The 12,114-nt window shown below is 40.5% G+C and overlaps 1 protein-coding gene across 1 annotated transcript in view; it reads right to left on the reverse strand.

Annotated features, from left to right (window-relative positions):
* Positions 1-446: 446 nt before the first annotated feature.
* Positions 447-12,114, reverse strand: part of TNFRSF21 (TNF receptor superfamily member 21) — a 46,675-nt gene continuing 35,007 nt past the window's right edge. The window contains exons 5-6 of the mRNA XM_070956717.1: positions 3,166-3,385; positions 447-1,006 (exon numbers count right to left, since the gene is read on the reverse strand). Of these exons, the coding sequence (XP_070812818.1) occupies positions 777-1,006; positions 3,166-3,385 (450 nt within the window). The 3' untranslated portion in view covers positions 447-776. The remainder of the gene's footprint in view (positions 1,007-3,165; positions 3,386-12,114) is intronic.

A 12,114-nucleotide genomic window follows, 5' to 3' on the forward strand; every position in this document is an offset into this window, starting at 1 on the left:
ACCAGGGTTCTCTTTTACTTTCCAGAGTCCAGCTCCAGGTGCTACTCCCAAGTGATCAAGCCTGCTGAGATCCTACAGGGGCAAGGCAACATCTCTCCCTTAAGTCAAGCAAACAGAATTACATTCAGCTGCAGGCCAAGGTCTCATTGTCTGGAAGGCTGAATAAGTTACAGTTGAAATGTTTCAGCATTCTAGTTCCAGAGAAGCACAAGTCACTTATCGTTATCTGTTTGTCCACGTGAAAACCATACAATAAATAGCTGTGCTAGTAAAATATCAGTGAATGTGCATCATTCAGCAGTAGTTTTTCTTAAAGTCATCTTGAGGAAAAGCAGATCTAGCTAACCATGAAAAGAGTAGAGAAGAAGAATTCAAAGTATCTGTAAGGAGAGGGCAGGAAAAATCAAACTGGAATTAAAGAAAAATCCAAAAGGCTCCTGAAAAGTTAAAAGGATTAAAATGCAAGTCCAAATCCAATAAGTAAATTATGAATGTATAATCCATAGTTTTTAAGTGGCTACAATTACAGCTTTGAATGAAAAATTAAAATGTTGTAATAGAAGAGGGGAAAACAACATCTTTTAATTCAAACCATAAACTTGAGAGTAAACTACTCTCAGAAGACAAAAAAGAAAAGAAAAGAAAACTTAAGAGGAAAATACTGGCCACGGCTTCTACAAAATATCCTGCCCATGTCTTATCTTTAACATCTGCCAAGCGCATACAAGCAGCAGCCACTGTGTAGGTGCAAAGGGCCTCCCTCTGGTGGCCCACGTCTAAAGCAGATCAGGCAGGTGGCTATAAACTGAATCCAGTAGAGTCTGGCTCGCTTCCTGGCTTTTGACACCGGCAATTTCAAAAAGCCTATCCAACTTGTCCTCTGCCTGTGGAATCTCCTCAATAGCATGCAGTTCTTCCGGGTTTAGAAGGTGAAGCATGTCGTCAAAGATGGGCTGCAGGTCACAAGGGTCCAGGCGCACCTGGCGCAGCACCGTGTCTTTCTTTTCTAACAAAAGAGAAGATAAATTGGCTGTTAATCACAGATTTGCAAGGAGTGAATTGCCCTAGGCTGTGTTACCATTCACTAGGCTTGGCAGTCTTTTCAGTGCTGCTTTCTGGCTCAGATGCCGAATTCAGACTGGCCTGTTTCCATAGTCCAAGCCACAGACTAAGATCATCAATGTGGGACTTTGGGGACAGGTCCTGCCACAAAAACATCAATAATTAACACTAGTTTCTCCATGGCAGGATCTGCATTATGGAACAAACTGCCACCAGGGCTGAACAACACCAACTCCCCACTCCCCACTCCCCACCCCCACCCGACCACCTTCTTCAGCCTAAAATCTTTATCCTTGTTTTTTATAGCATTTTATATATTTACTTTGATTGCTTTTAGTAGAATTATTATTACTTTTGTGACCTTTTTGCAAGCTGCCCAGAATCATAGGGTGAGTGGATCAATGGCTCTCAATTCATCATGATGCTACCACCTCATAAGTGCCTGTGTGCCCCAAATGTCTAACAGAAGAAAGCCTAAATATGGAGTAATGAAATGAGAGAATCTGGGTCACTGAAGACTCCTTTCCTCTATATGCAAAAGCTTTTTTTTTTTTTTTACTCTGCTGTTTTACTTTTGTCACAGAATAAACTGCAGTTTACTCTTTTACTGCTTGGGCTATGAGTCTGTTGTCCAGAGATGAAGTAGTAATGCCCTACACCATTGTGATCCAAGCACAATATGACTTGATCCTCAAACTTAGACAGCAGGTGAATGATGATTATGTTCACACAGTGCATATATGGTTGCCAAATCAGCAGTAACAGCCCCCATTTTCCTTCTAGTATAGTTTAAGACAGAAAAAACCAGTTGTACCATAATAGATGAGTTGGGCTCAGAAGTCTCAGATACAACTGATTTCCTTAAATGACCCAAGTGTGATCAGTATCACTTGAAAATAAGAGTACAATGGCTAAGTTAGTGCATACAGGCACTCCTTGTTGAATAACCACTCATCCAGAACCATTCAAAATTACAATGGCACTGTTTTATTTATGACTGTTCCTTGAAGTTGCAGCCCTTTTAGTGCCCCCTCAGTTGGGTGATCACAATCTGAACGCTAAGCAACCAGCTTGCAGTTACGACAGTTGCAGTGTCCCAGTTAAGAGATCACTGCTGGTGATCTTTGTGATCTTCACTACTGTGCCTGACAAGCAAACTCAATGGGTGAGCCAATAGGATGTTACAAAAGGCAATGACATGACTATGGGAGATGCTGCAGTCACATGGGATTTGGCTAACAACAGCAACTGGGACAGCTGCAATTGTCGACTACATGGTCATGTATGTCAAGTTTTGCAACTATGTCTCTTAGTGATGGAGTTTCTCACCCCAATTACCATTGTTAAGTGAGGACCATCTATAATACTAAACCAAGTTTTTAAATATGGGATAGTTGAAGAAGCCATGGAACTACAGAACAAGAGTCAGAAGGGACCTTGGAGGTCTTCTAGTCCAACTCCCTGCCCAAGCAGGAGACCCTGTACCATTTCAGACAAATGGCTGCCCAATCTCTTCTTAAAAATCTCTAGTGATGGAGCACCCACAACTTCTGAAGGCAAGCCATTCCACTAAGGGTTCTGTCAAGAAATTTCTTCTTAGTTCTAGGTTGCTTCTCTCCTTGATTAGTTTCCATCCATTGCTTATAATCCTGCCTTTCAGTGTTTGGAGAATAGGTTGACCCTGTCTTCTTTGTGACAGCCCCTTAGATATTGGAAGACAGCTATCATTTTACCCCTAGTCCTTCTTTTCACTAGACTAGACATACCCAATTCCTGCAACTTTTCTTCATATGTTTTAGCCTCCAGTCCCCTAATCATCTGCATTCTTTCTAGAGTATCAACATCTTTTTATATTGTGACCAAAAACAGAAACTTTATTTCTATAAATGATACTAAGCAGGCTTGGGCATCATACAGTATTAAGCCAAAATCAATTTCTAAATAATTTGCCATATGTGCAGTCTAGGTTTTTGAAATATGTTTGCAGGACAAACCTGAAGTCTGCATTATGTCACATCTGTTCCCTTTACATCTGATTCTGAATGAAATTAAACAATGGCCCTGTGAACAACTGAGGTTCCAGAGACTAGCAGATATCAGTACCTTTGGTAATAAAAGAGCCTGTTCGGCTAAGAGCAGAAGAACCGCTGGAGGTGGAATCGCAGCGAAGAAGGGGTTCGGACTCATCCACAAAGAAGCACTTGTTCTTTTCCAAGGGAGATGATTCCACAGGGATTATGGTTGCCTCTGGCTTTGGATTTGGGCTGGGAGTGGGGCTGAGTGGTCCAGAATTTACCGGAAGAATCAACTTGTCAGCTTCAAGCTGCAACAGGAAGACATAATATGAAAAAAAATACATACTAGTGTTCTGAGACAAGTTGGGCCAACCCACTTTCGTTAGGACATACAGGTCCCTTCAGAAAAGTATGAAGATGACAACAGGATGGTTTTGCCAGGCCAAGAAATTTCTCTCTTCACTACTCCAACAGACAGGTCTGAAAACAGTAAAGCTGAATGGTTTGAAATTATGAAATTAAAATTACGGACAGACAAAGAGAAGTACTGCTCCATAGATCATGCTATAAAAATTTGAAATTAATTCCTAAAAAATGTAGAGATAGACACTGCCTGGAAAACTTTGAAGGGCGAGTAAATAAGTTAGATAAGGAAAGACAGTGTGATGTAGTAGTTAAGTTGCTGGACTGTGGAGACCTGGTTTAAGTCTCCCTGTAGCTATGGCAATCCCCTGGATGATTCTGACCAGTCATTTTCAACCCAATCCATTTCAAATGGAAAGTAAACTATCATGACCTCCAGTAAAGAAGAGGAATGTAACGTTAACAAATAAACAAGGCAGGTAGTTATAGTATCTAGTACTGGAGACAATAGGCCTCTCTTTGCCAATTGCTGAAAAACTAAAGAAGCTACTGCTTTCATACCCAATTTATGGGATCACAGTAGCAAGTAGGTTGCCACAAATGAAGCAGAATGCTTTCTTTTGGACAAATAAGAGACCTTTGATCTGGACCAATAAAACTTGTCTTATGTTCTTATTTAGACTTTGACAAAGGAGCTCCTAAAATTTTATCAACTGGAAAAACGGGGGGGGGATGGGGAGGAGGAGGTATAATTAGCAGAATCCAGGTACAAAAATGGAAAAATGGGGGTGGGGGGAGAATGGGGAGGAGAAGGTGTAAGAAGACGTTTCCTTAGATCGCTGACACTCCCAACAATGAGTTTGGCAGCGATCTAAGGAAACGTCTTCCAGCTCTTCAAGACTGACTTTAAGCCGACAGCAAAAGTAGTGGCGAGGGGAAACAGGGGCGTGTGTGTGTGCACGCGTGTGTGTCCCTCCCTCTGCAAGGACTTGGAGGCAGACACTGCACCTCTAAGGAAAAGAGATGGCGGCGAAGCCCTGGCTGTCACCTGGGAGAGGAGGACTGCGGAGGGACACACACACACACACATCATCGCCCCCGCTGCCGCTACTTTTGCTGTCGGCTTCTTGGCACTCTTCAAGTCGATCTTGAAGAGTTGGAAGACGGACGGGATCAGGCGCTTTCAGGGTAGTATGGCCAAAACTGTTAGAAATCTATAATGAGGCCTTGATAAAATCAAAAATACCAGAATCATGGAGGGAGGCTTATATTACACTTTTACAAAAAGAAGGAACGGATGTAAAATTGATAAAGAACTATAGACCAATCTCCCTCCTCAATACTGATTACAAAATTTATATGAGTATTATAGCGGGAAGGCTAAAGGTAATTCTGAATTAATACATAGCGACCAAAATGGATTCCTTCCAGGGAGACAGATAAAAAACAACACAAGGACAGTTCTAGATGTGTTAGAATACTATGAGGAACACCCGGATAAAGAAATGGCACTAGTCTTCCTAGACGCTCAGAAGGCATTTGACAATCTGAACTGGGAGTTTATAAAGCAACAAATTAACAAAATGGGATTCGGACAAAATTTTTTGAACACAATAACCACGATTTATGAGAAACAAAGGGCCAATATCTTAGTGAACGGAGAACTAACAAAAACCTTCCAAATCAGCAAGGGAGTGAGACAGGGATGTCCATTATCACCACTCCTGTTTATTTTGGCTCTAGAAGTACTTAAAGAGGATAATTATGTACCCCTGGTCAAAAATATTAAACAAGATTTAGAGAAGTGGGAGAAGCTCCAGATATCCTTTTTAGGGAGGATTGCAGCAATCAAAATGAGTGTCCTACCCAAATTGCTGTATCTATTCCAAACCACTCCAATCAAATTAGATAGGAATTTTTTCCAGGAATTTAATTCTATTATCAGGAAATTCATTTGGGGAGGAAAGAAACCAAGGATTGCAATTAGGAGCCTACAAGACAAAAAAGACAGGGGTGGTCTCGGACTTCCAATTTGGGAAATCTATCACAAAGCGACAATCTTAGTTTGGTTAAAAGAATGGGCAACTCTGGGAAACAAAAGAATTTTGACACTGGAAGGGTACGACCTCCAGAAGGGTTGGCATGCTTATCTCTGGGAAACAGGAAAAAGAACAAGAACATATTTCCATAAACATAAAATAAGGGACACGTTAATGTCAACATGGGGAGAAATAAGACAAAAGCAATATACTAAAGTCCCCAGATGGCTATCTACGATGGAGGTGATAATATACCCCAATGTCCTGGAATTGGGCAAAACAGTAAAATATAAAGAGATATTAGATGGGGCAGGGAATCTCAAAACAATGGAACAATTGAAAGAACAGGGCACCCACATAGAATGGTGGACATATGCACAAATTAAATCACGATATAAAAAAGATAAAGAGCAATATGGCATAGAGATAGGCAGCAATGGGTTCGATAAGATATGGATGGGCACGGATAATAAATTATTGGCCAAATTATATAATTATTTGGTGGAGTACGACTTGATAGAGGAGGTGGTTAAGGACCCAATGCTAGCATGGGCCAAAAATATTGGACAAACCATAAATCTGGATGAGTGGGACCAAATTTGGAACAACAATCTCAAAATGACCAGGGCAACAACTTATAAGGAAAACCAATATAAGATGATTTATAGATGGCACTTAGCACCAGCCAGGATTGCCAAAATTTACCCAAATTTGAGTCCAAACTGCTGGAAGTGTGGTCACCAGCAATGTACTTTTTATCACTGTTGGTGGACCTGTCCACAAGTCAAAGAATTTTGGAGGATGATATGTAAATGGCTGTCGGAAATAATAGGAGACACTATTGAATTAGAACCAAAAATATTTCTCCTGGGAATCTTGAAGACAGAAATTGCAAGAAAGAAGAAGTATCTTATTGTACATATAATAACAGCAGCAAGAATCTCCTTCGCTCAACATTGGAAAGAGAAAAAGTTACCACCCAAAGAGCATGTAATTAAGAAAATAATGGAATGTGCCGAAATGAACAAACTGACGTTAGAAATTAATGATAGAGAGGAAACTGACTACTATAGCGTGTGGGATATGTGGTATGAGTGGTCAGAGAAAAGAAAATCGAAGTGAAGCGCGAGAGGGCTAAAGGTCAATCTGATGATTAATTAAATGGGTATATTGAAATGAGTTGTACTACAGGCAGTAGGAAATAAAATGTAGTAAGGATATAAGTTTATGTAAATAAAATGTAATAATAAGTATTAAGGATGATATAAGTAAGAATTCCTATGGGTAGTACTTTTTAAATTAAGATAATCAGGCAATACCATGTAAATAATAAGTAAATATTATGTATATGTATATGTATGTGTTTATTAACACCATGAAACCGGAAAGGTGGAATTGTATTATAATTTTCTAACAATAAAAACTTTTTTAAAAAAATGAAGAGTTGGAAGACGTTTTCTTAGATCGCTGATGCTCCGAACAATGAGTTTGGCAATGAGACAAGCATGGCAGGGCTGCTGGGAAGGGAGTAAGCTGCTAGCTCCCTTCCCCGCAGTCCTGCCATGCTTGCCTGCCTTCCACGTGGCCTTCCGCTTGCCTGCCTTCACAAGCTGGCCACGGGAAGGCCGCATGGAAGGCAGAGAAGCATGGCAGGGCTGAGAGTTGTGGTCTGGTTCGGGGGCGTGGCCAGCCAGCAATTGCTATTGGTATGGCAAACTAGCCCCAATCTCTGCTACCGGTCCTCCTGAACCAGCCTGAACCAGTAGCATTTCACCCCTGCATGGTAGGCACATACCAGACAAGCATGGAGAACTAGAATGCAGATACACGAGGAGAGCGATACACGCCCTCTAATGGCCTCCCTTATATAGACAGCTTCTTAAAGGGCAATAACCCTGCTGATTCATCCTCAGTCTTAAAGGGGCTGGTCAGCTTTAAATCTTCCTTACTCTGACAGAACTCCTGTACTAAATCTGCTGGAGAGAGAAGACAGCCCAATGGCATCTCTCTGCAGCACCAGGTTCTGTCTTGCATCTCTCTTTCTCTCTGGTGGAAGAAGCTGCTCTGCCTCCTGAGAAGCACAGGCAGCTGTTTTGCCAGTGCTCTTAAAAGGTCAGTGAGGGGCAACCTAAGCATACTTTGGTGCTATAGCCCAAGTCCATAAATGGGTCACAACAACTTTCTGTTTATTATCACCATCTTCTCTTTTCTAAATTCCTTTATTTCATTTGAAGGAGAAGAAACTTCACACCAGTGAAGTCTGACAAATGCCATGTCTGATCAAAATTAAAGACAGCCTCAGATTGCTCCCTATTTTGAGGCCCTGGGAGTTCTTCCCAGACACAATGGCAAAAATCAGATTGAGGGAAAACTGAAAAAAATGATTATGTCAGCTCATATACTACACAACAAGCAAGACTGTTCTCTTAAGGCCGAGTCCCTGAATTTTATTTTTTAGAAATTAAATGTTTTCGCCCTTTCTTTCAAGTAGTTCATAAACAGGGAGTAGCCAGAAATGGGTTGTACTAATTAATCCCAGTCCGCCAATATTTTTACACAAAATTCTATTGAGCAAATAGCTAAACAAGCCATTGCATTACAGTTTTCTGCCTATTTTTATGATTATTCACAATGCTAAGTGTCCTGAAACACAGAGCAGGGTTCGTTTGGGTTCAATTATCATTAATTAATGCCCAAGAAAAAAGAATAGCGAGTGGCTGCTTTAAAATGACCATTTTCCATGCATGCATTTACCTCAGCCCTCCCCCACTGCACGTCTTGCTGCAGAAGGAAGGCACTTCTGCTCTCTGAAATGGGCCTTTCATCAACTGAGCGATGGTGAAAGCATGAATATGCACATGCACACGAAGAGGAGAAGTATAAGATACTTTCTAAGGAGAGGAGATGGAACAAGCCTACCATCAGATTGACCCAGGAGCTGATGATACCATTCTACACAGAAATTATTGATTATCTTTATTTGTTTTTCTATAACTGTCTGGTTTGGTACAGCAACCAAACAGGGCAGGTACAGACTTCAGTGAATAGTTAGGGCTGCAGAAAAAACAATTGAAATCAGCCTGCCTTCCACTGAGGACTTGTATACTGCACGGGTCAGAAGGAGGGCTGAGAAAATATCTACAGACCTCTCACATCATGGACATAAACTGTTTCAACTCCTCCCATTGGGATACAAGGCATTGCATGCCAAAACAACCACACAGTTTTTTTTCTTTTGTGCCATCACTCTGCTGTACACTTATTTCCCACAGTACTGTCTTATGTCTAATTATATTTACCCATGTAGTATGGCTGTATTACTATTATCCTTCTCATTTTTTCTACTACCTTCTCTTATTGATATAATTATTATGATTATTATTATTACTCTGTTATTTTGCATGTATATTGAAAGCTTATGAACTGGAGACAAGTTCCTTGTGTGTGTAATCACACTTGGCCAAATAAAATGCTGAAACATGTCATTTATCCGTGTTTTTCTAATGAAACCCCTTTGCAAATTTGAAAGTTTATTAGTACTAATAAACAAGTCCTAAAAGCATCTGAAAAGAATACTTTTTTTGTTTTGTTTTTTTAAACATTATAAGCCAACTCATGATTAACAGGAATAATAATCAAAGGACAATGGAATTCTAGTACATCACTGAAAGAGCACTCTGAAAAAGCACAGTCTCTGGCATTCACAGATCCACTCTCAAACAAATGTTTAATGTAATTGTTCACCAGAATTTTGAAAGAAATATTATCTACCAAAGAATGCCATGTTTTATATACGTAGAGGGGGAAGACAGGGGTAATGAGGAACAAAATATGAGCTGCAAATGATTTTCTATTCCTGGAGCTTCAAAGGTTGCTTAGATCCAACAATCTCTTTGGAATCTTTTGTTCCTATCGGCCAAATTGCTCAGTGCTATTACACCAACAATCATCCTGTGACCCTCAGAGTAGGATGCTGATTCACTCTGTGCCTTGTTTTCAGCAGGAGGAGGAGAAAGCTAAAGAGACAAGGGTTCAGGAAAGCAAGGGAACACACACACACACACACACAGCTTTCATCCATCTAATTCAATTCACAATTTACACAAAGCAGCATTCATATAAGAATGTCTGAAAACTCAGATGAACTCAACAGAGCACATGCATCCCCCACATGCAAAAAGAGGAAAGCAAGAACTGATTTATTACACAATAACTGTTTGAACTGGGATGTTTGATAACCACATGATGTACTTTTGGGGGTGGACTCTTGTGCACCCTTTGTTCTCGTATAAGACAATAGTAGCTTGGTTTACAAATACAATAAAATGTGGTGAGGGAATGAACTTTAGACTGAAAGGATTCGTCTTGTTTAAAACTCTACCTATCTGCAGTTGACCACAATGAGTGGTCTGGGCCAAAGGGATTTATTCTGTTTTCTTTACCTTTTGAGGAGTTCTTCATAATTGATGCATATCTATTACTCTGCCTTTCTACCATTCATTCTGACAACAATGATAAAGTGTTGTACAGCCTCCTCCACTAGTCATGGCAGGGGAGATCTTGCTAAGGACCCTCCCTTGTTTTGCTAGTATATTGATGTTATTTTTGGAGAGTTCTATCTATTCTCACTATAATTTCCCTGTGAGTATCACTGTTTCAAGAACAGACCTAGCTAGATCTAGGTCAGACCTAGCTAGAACACCCCAGAAGACAAGCTCAGGATCCAAAAATATCTTGACAGAATTAAACAATGGGCGCTATCCAACAACATGAAACGTAATGTGGAGAAAAGCAAGGTTTTACACCTAAGCAGGAAAACAAAGTAAGTACAGCTTAGGCAAAATCTGGCTCAAAAAAGTAACTGTGAGAGGGACCTTGGAGTCCTAGTGGACGATTACTTAAACATGAGCAACAGTGTACAGCAGCAGCCAAAAAAGCTAAAACAATCCTTGGTTGTATGAACAGAGAATCAAAACCACATAAAGTATTAGTTCCGCTTTATAAAGTGTTAGTAAGGCCCAGGGGTGAAATGCTCCCGGTTTGGACTGGATCGCCCAATCCAGTAGCGATGGCAGTGGGTGGTTCGGAGAACCGGTAGCAAAAATCCCTGCCCCACCCCACCCCCACCATGCCCAGCTGAGCCACACGATCATCAGAGGCTTTTTCTTTTTTTACTTTTAAAAGCATATTTTCTACAACCTCTTCTGACGAAAAAATGCTTTTAAAAGTAAAAAAAAAAATCCTCTGATGATCGCGTGGCTCAGTTGGGATTGTCAGAGGTTTTTCAAAGCATTTTTTTCTGCAACCTCTTGGTCGAAGAGGTAGTTAAAAAAATACTTTGAAAAGTCTCTGACGATCGCAGCTGCGTTGCCTGATCAGGCAGAGAGGTATTTTTTAAAAAGCCTCTCTGATGATCCCAGCTGAGTTGCCTGATCGGCAGAGAGGCTTTTCAAAGCATTAGAAAAAATGCTTTGAAAAGTTAAAAAAAAAAAAAAGTTGGCCACGTCCACCCAGTCACATTACCCCCACCACCACCAAGCCACGCCCACAGAACCAGTAGTAACAAATTTTATATTTCACCCGAGGTAAGGCATCTGGAATACTGCATCCAGTTTTGATCACCACATTACAAAAAAGATTTTGAGACTTTGGAAAAAGTGCAAAGAAGAGCAACTAAGATGAAAGGCCTGGAGACTAAAACATATGAAGAACAGTTGCAGGAATTGGGTTTGGCTAGTCCAGAGAAAAGAAGGACTGGGGGGACATGATAGCAGTATTCCAGTATTTGAGCAGAGGGGGTCAATTTATTTTCCAAAGCACCAGAGGACAGGACAAGAAACAATGGATGGAAACTAATCAAGGAGAGAAGCAACCTGGAATTAAAGAGAAACTTCCTAACAGTGAGGACAATTAACCAGTGGAACAGTTTGCCTTCAGAAGTTGTGGGTGCTTCATCACTGGAGGTTTTTAAGCAGCGACTGGACAGTCACTAGTCTGAAATGGTATAGGATCTCCTGCTTGAGCAGGGGGCTGGATTAGAAGACCTCCCAGGTCCCTTTCAGTTCTATTCTGATTTTTCTCTTGATCAATACAACATTTTAACTGTGGCATTCTTACAAGTGAAGGCATAAAAGACGTTTAAGCTCAGAATCATCTGTAATCTTTTGCGTACCATAAATATGCAAAAAGATCCCTCATCACATAATGATATAAATCAATTTTCTAAACCTAAACTGAAATCCCAGAGATAAATTCCAAAACAATAAAGGTTTCATAATCAGCAACAATTTTATTGATAAAGAAAAACAATTCCTGCTAGCTTTGGATTGCATCTTTTTTAAAAAAAGAAAAAAAAGAAAACCTGTTTGATTCAAAAGTCAGGCCTTTTTTCCCCCTGAAACAAAGCTGCCGCAATTCTGAAGTATCAAAATCTTCTTCCACCCAGAAAACAACAAACATTCTGTACAGGAAGACTGAAGATGGGTATCAGATGAAGGCGGAGATTGAGGCAGGACAAAGGGTGGGGTAGGGGGAAGCTGGATGAGGTCAAGGGAGGCCAGAAGAGGAAGGGCAGGGACAGAAAGGATAACAGATAGTATTATTTAGAGACACTCAAAGCAATTACTCCCATTAGT

This window comes from Pituophis catenifer, unplaced genomic scaffold, assembly GCF_029215685.1.
Source record: "Pituophis catenifer annectens isolate HBS135680 unplaced genomic scaffold, rPitCat1.0.hap2 SCAF_1, whole genome shotgun sequence".
NCBI classification, from domain to species: Eukaryota; Metazoa; Chordata; class Lepidosauria; order Squamata; family Colubridae; genus Pituophis; species Pituophis catenifer.